At 45.7% G+C, this 18,604-nt stretch overlaps 1 protein-coding gene across 2 annotated transcripts in view; it reads left to right on the forward strand.

Moving 5' to 3' along the window:
• The window catches only part of LOC144762304 (exportin-5-like), a 2,548,278-nt gene that overhangs the window by 558,754 nt on the left and 1,970,920 nt on the right, over window positions 1-18,604 (forward strand). For both annotated transcript variants that reach the window (XM_078647452.1, XM_078647453.1), the window contains exon 13: window positions 8,379-8,450. In XM_078647452.1, the coding sequence (XP_078503578.1) occupies window positions 8,379-8,450 (72 nt within the window). The remainder of the gene's footprint in view (window positions 1-8,378; window positions 8,451-18,604) is intronic.

Here is an 18,604-nt window from a genome sequence, read left to right on the forward strand (position 1 = left end):
GTGAGAGAGTTAGTCAAAACTCAATCCGATGTATCGTTTTTCTATGTTTCATATTATTTCTCAGCATTATGATTTCCTGCACCAGTTATGCATTTTACCTGTATTTTCCAGTTTCTCATGTAAATAAGTCTTCTAATGCTACAGTAGAGCATACGTTTAGTGATCTGCCTCCTCATGAACTCTATTACCGCCTCGCTATGCGAAATAATTCTTTTATCCGCATGTTACATTATTCGCACCAGACCAGCAATGCCACTAATTGTTGGGTGTGTGGTCGACTCCCCCCTTTCCAGACACCGAAGGGAGTTCTGCCACTCTTTCCTTATCCATTTTCACATAACGGTTCGTGTGGAGCATGGTCCACGCTAACGTCATCCTCAACAGATATGTCTTTTCTTAACAGTACATGTTTTCCAGACAAACAAGGTCTCCCCCACAGAACCGGGTTAGATCTAGAAAATGAAGTGTATAATTTAGGTAATTATTCTTCGAATTTCATGGTCCTGAATGTTCAGTCTGATACTACTCCAGACTTACCTGCAATTTCAGTACTACCAGTCAAAGGCGAATTATGTGTTAGAAATAATGGTTCTACACATGTAGGACATAGCGATTGTACTACTATTGTCAAGTATAGTGACAGTGGGAAATCTATTTTCAAAGCTTCACGTCATTCATATTTTATTTGTGGTCAAACCGCATATGTTCGTCTGCCCCTCGATTGGGAGGGAACCTGTTACATTGCCTTCCTACTGCCACCTGTTTTTCTAGCCCCACCCGACTACCATAGGAATTCCCACCTAGTACATACTAGACACAAGAGAAACCTCCCGATTGTCGATTATACTGAAACTGCTCTAGAACAATATATAGATATCAATAAAGGTGTCTTCCCTTATTTGGGTACAGTCGTGAATAGTAAACTGATACGTAGATTAACCAGAACACTCGAAGCAGTAGTAATTGAGACTACTTCTGCTCTAAGTAATTTAACCGAAGAACAATCCTTTATGAGAATTGTCGTGCTCCAGAATCGTCTCGTCCTTGACGTCATATTGGCCGATAGGGGCGGGGCCTGTAGAGTCATCGGATCTAGTTGCTGCATTTTCATTCCAAATAACGCGCCGTCTGTTTATTCAGCTATAACCAGACTCCATAAAATTGCCCATCTGTTACACCAAGATCCAGGCACCTGGACATGGTCCGGTTGGTTCTGGAATATAGTTTCCACCTGGGGATGGAAAGTCTTGTCCTTTCTAGGTATTGCAGTAGCGATCATATTCAGCTGCTGCCTCTGTATACAATGTGGCCCTGCGATTTGCGGCATCTGTACTACCTCTTGTATTCCTAGTCCCAAGCCCCGTTCTAAAACCCGTTCCAAGAAAATTCGAGACGAGCAAATGATACTGTATGAAATAATAGATGGTATCATGAATATTGATGTTTCCTGAAGGAAACGTAGTGACAAGGAGGGAATGTGGAAAAGTAAATTTTGCCATGTTCTGTGTCCCTACGCGTCCTCCATCATATGTTATATGTGCATGATTAATATGCATATGTTATTCCCCATGTTCGATTAAAGACGCAATTATAGTTGTGTCCACCTTTAGTATGTCAGTTTCCAGTTCTCGTGAATACTACGAATATCAGGCCTATGTAAAGCTACGTTGCCACGTTTCTCAGTGTGCACGTTATTCCATTGTAAAGTCCCCGTTTCTAGGCCTCAGAAGGGCCCGGACACCAGATTCAGCTCCTGTCTCCTGAAGCCTCGCTGAGGAGCGATACAGCCCCCACCTGTATCCTCGACCCTTCACTTACTTCCTGCCTCGCAGTGCCCGGCTCAGCTTGGCTCTGCCTCTGAGTCTGCCAAGAGTATGTTATGATTCCAGTTATCAGTACAGCCCTCCTTCTCTGCATTCCTAAAGCTACTGAATTGCATCAATAGTTTCCGTCATTGTCTAGCCTCTACGTCTCCATGTAAGAGAAATACTGCATTTAATGGTCATTTAATATTCTTCATCACGCACTACATGTAGAATAATGTATGCTCCAGTCTTAGAGTCTGTTCGCCTTTACCCCGATAACTTTTGGATTCCATCAACATGTTCTCTAAACATCAGATACTAGATACTACTTAGGTACATGTCGCCCTGACTCTCCAGACTTCAGTCTCTGCTCCTAGCACAGAGTTCATAGCCCCCAGCTTCTCCTAGTAACACGTCATTGCCAGTTTGCGCGCACCATCAGGTCAGAGGTCCCGGCTCCTTAGGTAGCCCCCTCCATGTTTCCGCCCCATTCATGACATATTCTGTTACGTTTGCATCACATGTCTATGTATATGCCTCTGTTACACCTACTTTCACCCTTATCTTTCGCGACTGCTATTGATCACACCCACTGCTCCGCCTATCGTATGTATTGTAATGCAACTGTTTTAGTATATATGATCGTGTATTGTTATTAAATGTTAGCGCGCTCATCCCAGATCCAGCCCCAGCAGCTGCTGGGCCCTGCCATCTTATTCCTATGCAGGTTGTCCTGTCCCTGTCCTTATACTGTATTAAACCTGCAAAACTCCTACTACCTCGAATCTTGACTCTTATTTATTGAGCTATCTGTTATTCATTTATGCATTCAAAAAGAGAGGTATTATTTATTTACCACACATCCACTGTGGCGGTGCAACGATGCTTCGCCCGACAGGCTTGAGTCCATCTGCTCCTGCAACCCAGTGACTGCCGGTGGTTGCAGATCTCCTAAAAATGGCGGTCGACTTTGCAGGAATGGGCCTGGCGTGAAAAGTTGGCCTGGTCGCCTGTTAACCAGAAAATGGGCCCCTGTCTTTCCTTTCAAAATGCTGCCAACAATATTTTCTGAATGGAAGACACCTGTCCAGAGGCGTTCTCCTCAACTTTGAAGATTCTACGAGAGCTGCGGAGGGCCCTCGGCCTCCGCGGGCCTCCGACCGCCCCCGATGGAAAAGGACTGCCATGATTGCCCGCAGAACGACCAAAGCGTAGCCACGAGACGTTGGCGCTCTCATGCTGACGCCAGCCTCAGTTTGAATGACCAAAAATCCTGCAGACTACTGATTCGATCGGTTCCGGTGGAACATCAGTATGACCCGGTAGGAAAGATTGTTGCCCCTCCCTTTTCTTTGATTGATGGTTCATGTCACCGGTCCCTTCTGTTGCCCCTTAACGGAACTTCTGGACTGCCGAAAGAGATTCTGGTCCAACCCCGAGTTGGTGGAGACATTTTGACTATACTTGGGCCCGCCTGACCCCACCCAAAATGGCGCCGATATAAACGAAACTCGCAATTCCCCGTTGTGTTCCGGATGCTCAGACTTCAGATCATGAAATATGGATGCAGTTCTTGAAGCACATGGCGGGAGGGGATGAGTATTGCTTGAACATTCGGACAATGAATTGATATTAAGTTCTGACGCATCATTAATTACAGTATTATTGAAAGGTCGATTTTTCAACACTGATGGTACTTGCCCACAATGAATTTTCGATATGATTCTATTGCACTTATCGTACCTTGATGAAATAAAATGACCACCGACTCAGTTATGTTTTCCTCAGATAAATATGCCCTCTTGTACAGCCCCAGTCTGCTCCGTGGCTGGCCCACGTAGTTTTAGGCCTGCATTTGTGCGTCATCACTTACGTGGCTGTATGCCTGCATTTGTACGTCATCATTTTTGAATAAAGATTTTGTGAAAACCAAATATAATAGTAGCTCTTTAATTGGTAAGTTCGAATACATAGCCATTGTTTCCGATCTACGTAAAATACAGGCGAAATAAAGCAAGTCGGTTACTGAAAGGTCAAAAAGCAAAGTGCCCAGAAATAGTGAAAATGTAAATGATCCAAGTCTGTTACGTGTATTTTTTTCTTTTGTGCAACATAAGGCAATCGATAAAGGTCCCGGTGTTCTGTTTTACCTTGTGTGCCACATATCTCAGGGAAATTGTTTCAGGTGTACACAAAAGAAAAACTCGAATTACTAACAATTTTTGGGGCAGATTTACAAACCCCTATCTCCATGGGAACGTCACTTTTTGCGATATTCCCGTGGCGATATGGGTTTCGCCCTATGTACAAGGCACCGTTGAGCCACTTACTATGGCTTAACGCTGCTTTGCAAATAAGAACCACTTTCATGCAATACTTAACGTGAAAGAGGTGGGCAGTGGGTGTTGCGATGGGCGTTCCACTGCAACAGCCATTGATTTTTTAACGCTGCCTCCTATTTACAAGGGCAGCGTAAATAGGAGACTGCGCCATAATTAAAACCAGGAAACACCTGGACTTAACTTGACGAAACGAGGATAAATGCTTTATTTCTCCTCGATTTTGCTTTTTTCATGTGTGCTGCCTTATGCAGTACACATGGAAAAAGCAAAACGCCTTGGATTTTTTATGTTCAGGAAGGAGGATCTTCCTGTACATAAACAATCTTCCCCTGCACGCAGTCACACTTGCACTATGGTGCAAGGGTGCCTGCATTGCCGCTACCCTGCTAAGTGTAGCGCAAGCGCAGGGGGAAACACAGGGCTGCACCATATTCTTGTAAATATGGCCAAAACCCTCGTTTCCGAAGTGGTGGACCGTGTCATTAAGCCAAGGAGGATAACGACACGCTCCTCCACTTCTGTGAATTTACAAAAAACGAAATAATTTAATGGGAAGATTGGTGCTGCATCCCAGGACAAACCTTTACATGGCTGGTTTTATTTTGCTGTTCGAGGCTCCTGCTCCTGCAAGGGCCAGTCTGGAAACCAAAAGCAGCCCTAGAAAATGTTTTCAGACCAGTCCCCATACGGTGCATACCAAGTGCAATGAGTGAGCCTGACCACTACAGAGGGTGCTTTGGAATGCTCTCCCCCAAAGGTTTTTGGGAAACAATGGTGCAGTCGACAACACAGTTATCATTACAGATTGAATTTTATTAGCTTTCAAAGAATAGTAAATGAAGACCTTATTATGCACAAGGATACGACAATCTGGGAAGAAAAATAAGTTACTTACAAAAGCAGTAAGTAACCCACTGACCTATGCATATAACATTTTTTTAAATTAAATACATGGTACATATTCTTTGCAGTAACCCTCTGTGCTACATTAGATAAGTTGAAGTTGCCACTGGACAAATCTCTCCTCTCTCCAGCAGGTACATTAATCACTGGTGTTATCTTGACACTTTTATTGTTGCTCCAAAACTGATAATTCTGCAAGGAACTTTGAAGTGCTTTTAAAACTGCTGCCTGCAGACCCCCTGAGAATGGGTCAAGGACCCCTGGGGGTCCGCGGACCACAGTTTGGGAAACACTGGTCTAACCACTAGCATTTTCATGTATCGTTCCTAAACTGAAAGGCCAGAGACCTTCATCCATTTATTAACATATAATGAGCCTTATTTATGTTAAAAGTAACGCACCGGCGGCGCAAGGCCTTCATAAATCTGCCCCAATATACTTCCTCATAAGAGTGTATAATTAATTTTGCTAAACCATATTAATTTTTCATCAACTATACCGTTTGTATTTTATGTACTAGTGGCTATACCGATTACTTTGTTTTTTACAATGTCTGCACTCGTATTAGATAAGAAACTTGCCTTGAAAACAGTGCATTTCTGAATAAACATTTCAAATATACACGTTCTCTCTTTTAATCCATAATCTCAACTAAAATGATTGTATATTGAAACAGTATTCATGAGTTCCACGTAACTTCAGCTGTACTAACTTAATATTTTCTTTTGTCGACCTGATTTACTCATACTAGAACCCACAGGCCTATAACAGCCCGTGAACCCTTTTTTTTTACAGTACATGACAAAACAAACAGTTACAGACTTACCTTTACCAATGCTTTGTACGATGTACAACAGTGACAGTCACAAAATAGATATTCGTTTGACGGAAGTCTCAATTATGCTGCTATCACTGCAACCAAAATTCAATGGCACAGATATCCAGTCAATACAGACTCATATATGTCTCTTCAGCCAATCATATTTCCTCCCGCAAAATTTTGTATTCAAATTTACATTTCAGTTGGTTGTCCCTCACAATATTTTCAATGTCACATAAAAGTCACCCATCACCCACTGCCATCTCTGGCTGTTTCCATGGTAACACCTCATTCTGCACCTGGCTGAAGGCACAGGTCAAAAGTTCATATCTCAACGTTCTACAGCAAATTAACAACACTGTTTTCCCTCCAGAAACACCTGCCTATCCACAGCTCTGTTACATGTCATTTTTTTCACACCCAATACTACTTTTTCTTTTACATAACATTAACATGCAAAGTAGTCTTCAATCTTCACGTATTAGAATCAACCAATCATCTTTTGTTTTTCAACCACACCAAGCCTCATCCATTTTTTTATCCTGAATTTCAGCTTCTAACTGACATTCCACTTCCACAACCCATCGGAGCACGACTGCATCTGCCTTGAAAATGAAGGTTTGGCTTTTAGGACACAGCTATATTCACTGGAGTGGAAAATATGCAGCAAGCAGACGAATTTCCAACCTTGATTTACCAAATGTGCAGATAACGTGGATTGGGCAAAGAGGATTAAGATGTCACCAATTAATACCATTGGTGAAAACTTTTATGCATCTCCCAGAACCAGACCTTATAATTGTGCACTGTGGTGGGAACGATCTAGGCACATTGACTGGGGTAGGTCTGGAAATGCTTCTAAAAGACACATTTAGACAATTGATGACACTTTTTCCTCGAACTGCCTTGGTATATTCCAATATATGCCAAAGACAGAAATGGAATTGGTCCAATTAACATTGTGCACAAATTGAGAAAGCAAGGAGACATGTTAATAAATCTGTTTCTACTTTCCTCAGAGATTATAGCATGGGTTCTATTTACCACAACAACTTGCGTTACCACATGCAAGACATCTATAGGACAGATGGTGTTCATTTCACGGATGAGGGAAACAAAATCTTCCTCTGCAACATCAGACTCTGCATCGGTACTTACTTATAAATGCAGAAACAACTCAATAAACACAAGGGCTCTTTTCAGAGCCACCTTATATCAAAGCACTCAAACTTCTGATTTATCTCCATTTTCACACTCTTGTAAATAGGTGTGCGCGCCCGAGTGCGCGCACCCCGCAACTTTTTTTCGAAAAAAAAAATATATATATTTTCGCCTTTAAGGACCTTACTGCACACCCTGAGAAAACCTACGCAGCAAAACAATCTCTACCTTCTCCCCTTTCCATGTTCCAACGCTTTGAAATGACAATATATTTACTCGCAGTGACAAAATGGCGGTCAACACTTCCTGATTTCCTTCGAATCGAACGTTAACAGACGTCACGCAGCAAAAAAAAAATTCCGCTCGCGCGCAGCCGCTCGAGTGCGCGCACCCGTCCGCGCTTATAGATATATAATTGACTTTAACTTTAATTTTCTCAGCAACTACTGAACGGATTTACACCATTCCACAAAAAGCGTAATCTGCGAGCCGGACTCTACAGTTTTGCCAAATTTCTTATAAATCCATTCAGCCGTTCGACCTGTAGCCGTGTCTAAACGTCCTATGGAAAATAACATGGAGAAAACACGTTTTGGGACCCCCCTTTTATCTCAGCCCCCACTTCACCAATCCCCCCCAAATTTTCAGGGAAGGAGCGCAGTGGACCGAGCCATCTTCTTTGAGAAATACGCAATGATTCATCCACCAGGGCCAAAGTTAATCCAAATAGAATGTTGACGATTTCCTATGGAAACTAGGTCCTAACTATAACTACCTACTGGCGACCGCCAGTAGGTAATATATGTGTATATATATATATATATGTGTGTGTATATATGTGTGTATATATATATGTGTGTATATATATATGTGTGTATATATGTGTGTGTATATATATGTGTGTGTGTATATATATGTGTGTGTATATATATGTGTGTGTATATATATGTATATATATGTATATGTATATATATACTTTTGTAAGCTGAGAACTTTCCGTAAGATCAGAAGCGAAGAACTTTTCAATTTTTCATTGAGGAAGAATAGTGTTTCGAAAGTTAGTTTTCTGAAAAATTCTGTCCACAAATAGCTTGCCTTATATTTTGTCCTTTTCATGCACTTCTAAACACTATCTTGTTTGAGATAAATGTTGCTAGCAATGTTCTTTGCAAATGGAAATCCATATTTGTTAATGTTGAGCAAATGCTGTTACATGCTAAATATTTTCAAGTTTGAAAATAAATGTCACTGTTGCTTTTTGTTTGATAAAAACGTAGGCTATTAAAACATTTAAGCCGCATAGAATATGCCTGCCTGTTGTAAGTGTGTATGAATCTCTTTTTCCAGGGCTTGAAAGCACATGCCGCATTTGGAAGATACCTAGATACCCTACTTGCATTCACAGAGCTCTCCACTCAGGTAAGAGGTAACACCACTTTCATAAGTTAGCAGTTTACGGAACTTGTAACTAAATAATATAGATACTTTGAGAAATAAAGAACAATACCCTATATATGATAAAAGCATATGGGTTACAACTAATGGACATGATTGGAACAGACTGTAAAATGCTTAATAATTATACACCTTGTGGTCATTCACTTCCATTTTCTCACATCACCACAGAAGCCCCTCCTTATTTTTCAATAACTAATTTGACAATATTATAACAATCCATCTAATTTGATACTTAACCTTGGGGTCTGTTGTTAATGTATGGTGTAATTGAATCTACATGGTGTATAACACAACATTAAAAGCAAATTCCACTGTGTCTCTTTATGGCGTCTAGTGTTTGGAGATGCATAGTAAGTCATGTAGTCATCCTGTTTGCTAGATCTTCTGTCATCTTTTTATCAGTTCTGGCGAGCTTCGTACAAGTGATCCTTTCCAATGCGCACATGTACATGTCCTTAAGCCAAGGTTTCATTAGCCATACTCGCAACTAAGGTTAGAGGATAGTAACCTCCCTCTTTCCTAACAGGGTCTCTAACACTGGAAATTCACACCATATCTTCCTTTGCCAGTAAGCATTGAGCACAGGTATTCTCCAGTTGGTGGATTTAGGCGAGTAATTACAGCGTTCTAATATTTACTAAATTTCAGGATTTTCCACGTCATTTGAATAAGTCAAAGGCTATATATTTAAAGATTCAATCTCCTTTACACAGCTGGTGGTAAAAGAGGTATCAGGGTTCGAGCTCGTGGGCTTTTCCATCACGGCCCAGGGCGGCACTCTGGTAACGGGTCTTCTATGCTATAGACCACCCTTTTCAACCACCACGGCTCTTCAGCCACTGATTGACTTGATCTACGACCTTTCGAACTCCCACACCAGACTACTTGTGTTAGGTGATTTTAACCTTTGGCCTCTGGCCCTCAAGATCTGGCATATAGAGAACTATGCCAAGCATGTAGCAATATACAACTTGCACAGCTGGTTATGTCACCTACTCATGTTAAAGGGCATACTCTAGACCTTGTATTTGCCGACAAAGATCTAGATCTAGTCTCAGTGGGAGAGGTCGTGGATCAATGCTGGACTGATCACGCACTAGTCCTATTGTCTATCTTTTTGCCCGGTTCGTTAAGGACAGGTGACCCAGGTGTTACTAAGATCAGTAGGCAATGGTCTCGCCTTTTGAAACAACCAACTAGACCTACCTTGCTGTCAAGACCATTTATGGTGAAGGATAGTGCGGACAAAAGCTACTTGGCCCTTTGCCAGCAGATTGTGACATCCCTGGATGAACTGGCTCCTTTAAGGAAGGTGAGGGACAGACCTAGAAGAACTAACGCCTGGTTCACTGATGACCTTGGACAGCATAAACTTCGCTGCAAACAGGCGGAACGACTTTGGAGGAGAGAATATAGGGAGTCAGATAAGGTAGCATATAAAGCGACCTTGCAGGAATATAAGGTTCAGCTGAAGAAGGCCAAAGCCCAATTTCTGGCAGACACGTTGGCCAAAGCCTCTAACAAATCGCAGGCAATGTTTAAATTGGTCGACAACCTAGCCAACCCGCCTTGTACTGCTCCGGCTATCCCTGTCTCCCAGGAATTGTGCGACTCTTTGGCCTCTGCGTTTGAGGATAAGATTAGGACAATCTTGAACGGACTTCAGATCTCTGGTCAGTCTACATCTTCCTTGTCTCCCCTTGCAGAACCTTCCCTTACGGCGCCTTCTAAGAAGGATTATAATTGGGAAGGCTTTTCTCAGCTGTCCTGCTTTCCTAGTCCTTCTTTGGAGGAATTCTGTCTCCTGGCTAATGGCGTGTCTTCAGGATCACCACTTGATCCTATGCCTCATAAGATCTGGAAGGCATTCCAAGATGAGCTGTATCCTCCGCTCCACACTATCTGCTGCCAGTCACTGAGTACAGCAGTAGTCCCAGATAGCTGGAAGCTGGCAATTGTCACACCATTGCTGAAGAAGGTTTCTTTGGACACTTCAAGCCCGGCCAACTACAGACCCATCTCGCTTTTACCATTCATAATAAAAGTTGTAGAGAACATTATCCAGCTTTCTGGAAAACAACTCCTGCCTGGATACATCGCAATTCGGCTTTTGGCCGGCTCACGGCACTGAGGCTGCATTGGTCACCGTGTTGGACGATCTACGAACGCGTGTCGACATGGGCAGGTCAGCATTTTTAGTGCTGCTTGACATGTCGGCCGCGTTCGACACGGTGGACCATGCAGTACAGGAGTAACTGGCTTGGCTTTGAGATGGTTAACATCTTATCTCGCCACAGACAGCAGGCAGTGGCACTACCACCTTTTCGATCGGCCATACAACAAGTGAATCAGGGCGTCCCCCTGGGGTCGGCGATTAGTCCGATCCTGTTCAATCTGTATCTTCGACCTCTGGTTGACCTGATAGTCATTCGGCATATCTGTCATCAACTATGCCGATGACACTCAATTGATTTTTTCATTTGAGGGTACAAAGGCAGTATCGAGGGACACTTTCCACTGCTGTATGTCGGCTACAGCCGAGTGGTTGCGAGCTAACTCGCTTCAATTCAATGGATCTAAACGGAGGTTCTCCATTGCTCCCTAGACCGTACCCCTCGTCTGCTTCCGGACGATTTTTGGCCTACATCCATCCTAGGTACGGCAGAGGCTGCTGAGTCGGCCCGTAACCTGGGAGTTCTGTTTGAACCCAACCTGCAGCTCGATGTCTCTGTGAACAGGACCACGGCGGTTTGTATGGGCTTACTCCGCGCCCTACGTAAGATCTTACCGCTCCTCCCCATAGAGGCCAGGGCAGAGGTAGTGCGCAGTTCTATTCTTAGTCGATTCGATTAGTGCAATGCACTATTTCTGGGAGCCCCCAAAACTCTGATTCTAAAGCTGCAGAGGATCCAAAATATGGCGGCTAAATCGGCTCTATCTCGCCCTCGCTCTTCCTCTTCTTCCGGCGCATTGGCTGATCTTCATTGGCTACCCGTCCAACAGAGAATTTCCTTCAAGGCGTTATACCTTGTCTTCAAGGCTCTGCATGGACAGGGACCGATACCGCTCCAACATCTTTTCTCCTGGTACTCCGCTGCCAGACTTTTGAGATCGTCCTCCGCGTTTCTAGTGACGATCCCCAGGATCAATAGAGTGAGGATGGGTGGCCGTGCTTTTAGTTTCACGGCCGCTACTCTTTGGAACACCCTCCCGCTGACGCTGAGGAGTAGACAAGATCTCGCTTCCTTTAAAAAGGACCTCAAGACCTTTCTGTTCCCCAGAGTAATGTAATTGTAGTCTAGCTGTAGGAATGACGCAGTCTCAGCGCCAGGATACCCTTTGGGTGGCAGACGCGCTTAATAAGCAAATACATACAAATAAATACATACAAGTCCGTTTCCATCCTGCAACATTTAGGGCAATGAGAATTTATTTTGTTTAGTATTAGCTTGCGTAGGTATATTCTGTTTACAAACTCAACTTATGTAAGTTTAAACCTTTCATTACATGAGAACTTTTGAATCTGCAGACATGTTTGGTCCTGTTCCACACGTATCGTGGGTTTAGACAGGATTCAATTTTTTCTGTGTATTTATACATTTTTATTTATTGTCCTATAACACCCAGGTACTAATCGCCCTTCCCCAATCAGTGTCAGAATCTGCCCAGCGTCTTTGTAGTTTGGTGAATTGGGAGACGTAGTCTAGCTTTACCTGGCTTTTTCAACAAATGTTGCTTACTTGAGGAGGAGCCTAGCCTGCAGCCATGATGGCCGCCTGATCCTTCGGCTCCGCCGACCCTCTCGCTTTCCTCCCGTCCCGCGACCTATCCTGGTACTGATCCTGTTCCTAAGTGGTGTATTCGGGCTCGGGAGGTGACCCCGACTCCGCTGGTGTGTTTCACTTCGCGCTCCCAGCAGTGGAAACGGTGGGGCGTCCTCGCCTTCTCCCGGACGCTGCCTGGCGCTGACGGGTCTTTGTTCTCCTGGAGTGGCTGCCATCGCCCACGACAACAGCGGCCGCTGCAGCCGGCTCCGGGCCGGCCGACGGAGTGCGGCGGCTGGATTCAGTGTTTCACCCCTGTCCGATCTACGCCTTTCACAGAGAGGGGCATGTTGCCTGCGATCGCACCATCGTTTCACCGTTCGGGCTCCCTGATGCCTCTGTTTGCTGCCTGTCCCGATTTGTGGTGAGAAAGGGGCCATTTTGGAGACGAAGCTGCCGGAGCTCGTTTTTCATGATCCTGGGCTGCTCCTGGTGCCAAGGCAGCTGCGGTCGCGGCGCTCACACCCGCTTGGGGTAACATGGTCTGTGTTCCCTTTGTGCCCCCGGCCCGATGGTGCTCTGCAGTGTGCCGGCGTGGTGTTCAACTTCGTGATGGTGACGTTGACGGGCAGTCCTATGGGCTGCACCGAGTGTTTGAGCCCCGTGTACATGGATCTGATGCATCCCTCCCTCCTACGGCTCCGGTGCGGATTGCAGACATTCTGAGAGCCCTGAATACTCTTCGTACTGAGTTTTGTGCCTATGCCTGTGACCTGGGGCACGCTATGGATGCTGTCCTTTCTGTGGTGCCCCTGCATGACCAAGCACATTTACGCCCGAGTGCCGCTGACCCTCATCCTGCACCCGACTTTGGTAGGCTGTCTGCCCAGATGTGCCCGGAGGGGCTGTTGGTGTGTGTTTCCGAGCTCCCCGAGATGCTGGCCGCGCCGGGGAAGCAGTGGTCTGAGGTCTGTGTGCTGGTTCAGTGTGGGGGCTCTCGTTCTCGGACGCCATATTCGGACGCTCCGTTGTGGATTGTGGGAGACGATACCTACGCTATCTTGCGGCTACTCCTACTGCCCGGGCCGGAGGAGCTATTCCACTGTGAGGCTTGCACTTCTATCGCAGTTGCCCATATGAAGTGGGATTGGACGGACTTTGTTGGACGGCGTTCTGATCTGCTGGGGTCCCACGGTTGGTTTGTCCCGTTTACGATGACTACGGTGCGACTGGACAACGTTGATACTCTCGATCGCAGGGGCCAGGGTTGAACTTCCCCTATTTCTCACTGTGGTACTGTATACTGTCGGGACTTGGGGTGATGGACGGTACTATGAAGCTGGACTTTGTCGTGGCGCTGGGCGGCGGGGGGCAGGGTAGAGGGTGTTTCCTTCCAGGTTAAAAGTGTTGCTGCTCGTACTGCTGGGATGTTGATGGATAGCCGGGGATGTTCTAACTTATTTTGTATTAATGGCGGGGTCTAGGGATGGGCGGCCCAACTATTGTTCCCGGGTATGGGTTGTTTCTCTCCTCCTCCACTCTTTTCATCTTTTTATATATTTTTTTCTCTTTTCTCCTATCTTTCGGGTGATTCTGGGGCGACAGACACGCTGTTTAGTGGGGTAGGCCATAGCCATTACAGTGATGTAGGGTGGGGGGGATTTTTGTTATTTTAGCTTGTTTTGTTCTATGGTCCCTTTTGCTTCCTTTCTAGGGGGTGGGCTATGTCCCTTTGTTCTTTCTCCTTCGTTTCGCAAGTGTCTGCACTTTCTCCTTTTTCGGGGCGGGTGGGCTGTCTATGTGGCGCCCTATTCAATTGTTTGCTATGATTTGTCCTTTATTTTTGACCCCTTTGATGGGCATGGGATGTCTTTGGGCTTTGACCCTACTATGTTTAACTGATTGCGTGGGGGGCTATCTCCCTCCCGTCCCCCCCCCTGTCTTCTGTATATGTTGCATGACGCCCTGGTAGATATGGCTGCTGCCTCCTCTTTAAATCATAAAACGAAACCTTTATTATTCTGGCGCTTACTGTGTAGCAACTTTATGCAACGTCTATACTGTCTTCATTTTGCCGTACACTTTGATGTTGCTCCTTTTTGGCTCTCCTGATTTTGCGGCCGGCCCCTGTGGTTGTAGGCCTGCGCTTGTACTGATACGCGTATTCAATAAAGGTTTTTAAAAAAAAAAAAAAAAAAATGTTGCTTACTTTTTAAATAGGCCTGCCTTGTCGGCAAATTGAGCTTACACTTTAGTGAAGGTCAAAAAGCAGAGGGGTAGTGTTCACCTTTTCTTTTCTAAACATCCCTCCTCACCACCTGCTGTAGGAAGTTGGCTCTGTATATACTATACCAAAGTGAGGTATAGTGTGTACAGAGTCCAGTGGATCCCCAATGGTAGGCAGAGGTAAAGTTAGATGACACCTCACTCTCTATTTATGGTAGTTTGGTCGAGCAGTAAGGCAGTATCAGAGGACAGTGTTAAGCATTTCTTGTACACACTCACTGTAGGAAAGTGGGTTTCTGTTGTAGGAACCCCCCCACTTTTTGCCAGACTACTGATGCACTTTTGCTTGGTGTGCCTTGGGTCCCTGCCATTCATGTTCCCCGGGCCTGTGTTCTTCCCCCAAACTAACCCAATTGGCATCTCTGGCCACAGGTCAGCTCCTGGTAAATGGTACCACAGGTACCGAGGGCACTGTGACCAGAGAAGGCCTCTAAGGGCTGCAGCACTTATTTTGCCACCCTTAGAGGTCCTGTACCATTACACTCACACACTGCCTTTGCAGGCTGAGAGTTTTGGTGCAGAACAAAGTGAAGAGTGCTACCATTAAGAGTATTGACAATACAAACTCCCCAGCACCATAATGGCTACACTGAAAACTGAGAAGTTTGGTATCAAACTTCTCAGCACATTAAACCCACACTGATGCCAGTATGAGTTTTTAATGAAGAATGCACACAGAGGGCATCTCAGAGATGGAAAACCCCAGAGGAACTACCTGCCTTGTACATCTTAAAGACTGGGACACCCATGAGCAGCGGCTCTGCTCAAACAGCAATACCCCTGGTGCTTGCCAGGAACCGTGAATCCAGCACACTCTGCACCCGCCGAGCCTCGTCTGTGCCTGAGTGTACAAAGACCCTGAGGACGTCCCCCTTAGCGATTGTGACCAGAAATCCAGTGCCCAAGGACCCTCCTCAACGACCCAGACGACGCCTGCAGCCTCACAACCAGGGACCCTTCCAACCGCAACCAGCGGAGGGTAAGATTTCCCGACGTCAAAAGACACCCCTGCACCCGGCGCCCAACGGTCCCCTGTGCCCAACTCTGGGGTGCCTACCTATCCTCCAAGATCCCAACTTACCCTTCGAAGTGTTGGTTGCTCCTAAGGAATCTCTGTCACTGAGCCTGCAGCTTTTGTTCATCTTCCAAAACTCCTGTTGAATAACATTGAGCGCCCGACGGCTCAAAAGCACCCTGCACCCTGCCGCCCGAGTGCCCCTGGTAGTGCAACCATAGTCCTAATCTACTTCCCCATTTGCCCTGAGCAAGTGACCAGGCGCCCAGCTCCAACAGCCGCGTGGCCTGTTTGCCAGCAGCCACCAACCACAGGCCCCCTGCTTCTCTTTGGATAACATTGGGCCTAACTACCTCTGCACCCGGCTGCCCCTGTTCCGCTGTGCCCCTGTGCCGATGAGGGTGTATCCGCTGTACCTGTAAACCAGTCCACCCCACTCACCTCCGAACCTGTACCTCCTCCGAATAACCTTTTCGACTGGAACCCAATCACCACAGAAGACACCATTCGCCTGATGAACTCCATCCACTCAGGATCCCCTACAGACCCATGCCCCCATCACATCTTCAACAAAGCAGACTCCATTATCGCACCCCATCTCCGAGATGTCATCAACTGCTCCCTTAACTCCGCCACATTCCCAGAAAGCTGGAAACACGCCAAACTCAGCGCCCTCCTGAAGAAACCCACAGCTGACCCCACCGAACTCAAAAACTACCGCCCCATCTCGCTCCTCCCATTCCCTGCCAAAATCATTGAGAAAGCCATCAACACTCAGCTCGCCGCCTTCCTCGAAACCAACAAATCACTCGACTCCTCAGTCAGGCTTCCGAGCCAAACACAGCACCGAGACCGCCCTCATCGCAGCAACAGACGACATTCGAACACTACTGGACAACGGAGACACAGTCGCCCTCATCCTCCTTGACCTCTCCGCAGCCTTCGACACAGTCTGCCATAGCACTCTGATACAACGCCTCAGAAACATCGGAATTCAAGGAAAAGCACTGGACTGGATCATTTCGTTCCTCGCTGGTAGAACTCAGAGAGTCCGCCTCCCCCCTTTTAAGTCAGAGGCCACCGAAGTCATCTGCGGCGTCCCGCAAGGATCTTCACTCAGCCCCACCCTCTTCAACGTCTACATGAGCCCCCTCGCAACTATCGCACGTCAACACAACCTCAACATCATCTCCTACGTTGATGACACTCAGCTGATCCTCTCACTCACCAAAGACCCAACCACCGCCAAAACCAACCTTCACGAAGGGATGAAAGAAGTAGCCGAGTGGATGAAGCACAGCCGTCTGACCCTGAACTCGGACAAAACGGAAGTTCTCATCTTGGGTTCATCCCCTTCTGCCTGGGACGACTCTTGGTGGCCAACGGCCCTAGGAAAAGCACCCATACCGACGGACCACGCACGGAACCTGTGCATCATCCTGGACTCCTCACTCTCGATGTCCAGACAAGTCAACGCCGTCTCATCTTCATGCTTCAACATCCTACGCATGCTCAAAAAAACATTTAGCTGGATCCCCACCGAAACAAGAAAAACGGTCACCCACGCACTGGTTACAAGCCGTCTGGACTACGGAAACACCCTTTACGCCGGTTCCACCGCAAAACTGCAGAAAAAACTCCAACGCATCCAAAATGCTTCAGCCAGACTCATACTAGACATCCCTCGCACAGACCACATTTCCGCTCACCTGAAAGACCTTCACTGGCTTCCCGTCAACAAGAGAATAACGTTCCGTCTCCTCACCCACGCACACAAAGCCCTATACGAACTTGGACCTGATTGTCTCAACACGCGCCTTTCCTTTTACACCCCCACCCGCCAGCTGCGTTCGTCCAACCAAGCCCTCGCCGCTGTTCCGCGCATCCACAAAGCCACCATGGGGGGAAGATCCTTCTCCTACTTAGCGGCCAAAACCTGGAATTCCCTTCCCATCCACCTCCGCCTTACTCAGAACCACCTAGCCTTCAGAAAACAACTTAAAACCTGGATATTCGATAAGTAAACCCCCCCCCCCCCCACCCACCCTTCCTCAAGCGCCTTGAGACCCTATGGGTATGTAGTGCGCTATATAAATTCTGACTTGACTTGACTTGACTTGTACCTACCTGACCCTGTGAGACCCCTGAGTCTAGGCCCAGAACCTTAACTCTGCCAGTCGAATACTTACCCAAAAGCTGATCACTCTCTTTTCTTCCATAGGGTAACATTGACTGGTTTCACTTGAAAATTCAACTTTGCAGCTTTAAAATATTCATCTAAAATCCGCTGAACAACTAATTCCGATTTACTCCTCTGTTATCCAGAGAGAACCCAGTGCTGCATCTTTTAGCCCAGCACTGACCCTGAAAAGTAATTTTAACCGTACTTACTAATAACTTGACTTTCCTTCCATAGGAATCCATTGTCTGCTTTTCACCAGAAAAGTTTCAAAGTGTCGATTTTCACAAACTACAAATATTCCTTACAAATCGCCTGTATGACTTAAATGCATTCTTTCAACTGTTTACAGGAGATGCACCAGTGCTGGATCCAACACTGAGTAATAAAAAGTAACAATAACACTACTTACCTGCTATGTGAATTTCCTCCCATAGGATAACATTGGTGATTCTATGTGAACATTTTTCGAAGTGTCAACTTTTAAAATACAATAATATTCCTTAAAAATCCCTACTGTAACCAAAACACTTTTATGTAACTGTTTACTGTCCTGTGGTTAGAAAAGTTATCTACAAAGTAACTAATTGCATTTAACTAGAAATTACCATTGATCTCAATTTTGCATTGTGTTTGAAATTGTGTTGCCTATTGCAACAACTGTAACTATTGTAATCAAAAAGTCTATTGCCTATTTGAAAAGTATTTAACTAAAGTAACTCATTCTGAGAAAGAAAACAAGTTACTTACCTGTAACTTTGGTTCCCCAGTATTGGTAACTTTCATAGATTCCCATGCTTTTGTATCCTTCCCCGTCGTCAGAATGGGAGTCTCGGTAATAAAAAAATACCATAGTAGTAGGTACAAAAGA

Source organism: Lissotriton helveticus, chromosome 6 (assembly GCF_964261635.1).
Source record: "Lissotriton helveticus chromosome 6, aLisHel1.1, whole genome shotgun sequence".
NCBI lineage: Eukaryota > Metazoa > Chordata > Amphibia > Caudata > Salamandridae > Lissotriton > Lissotriton helveticus.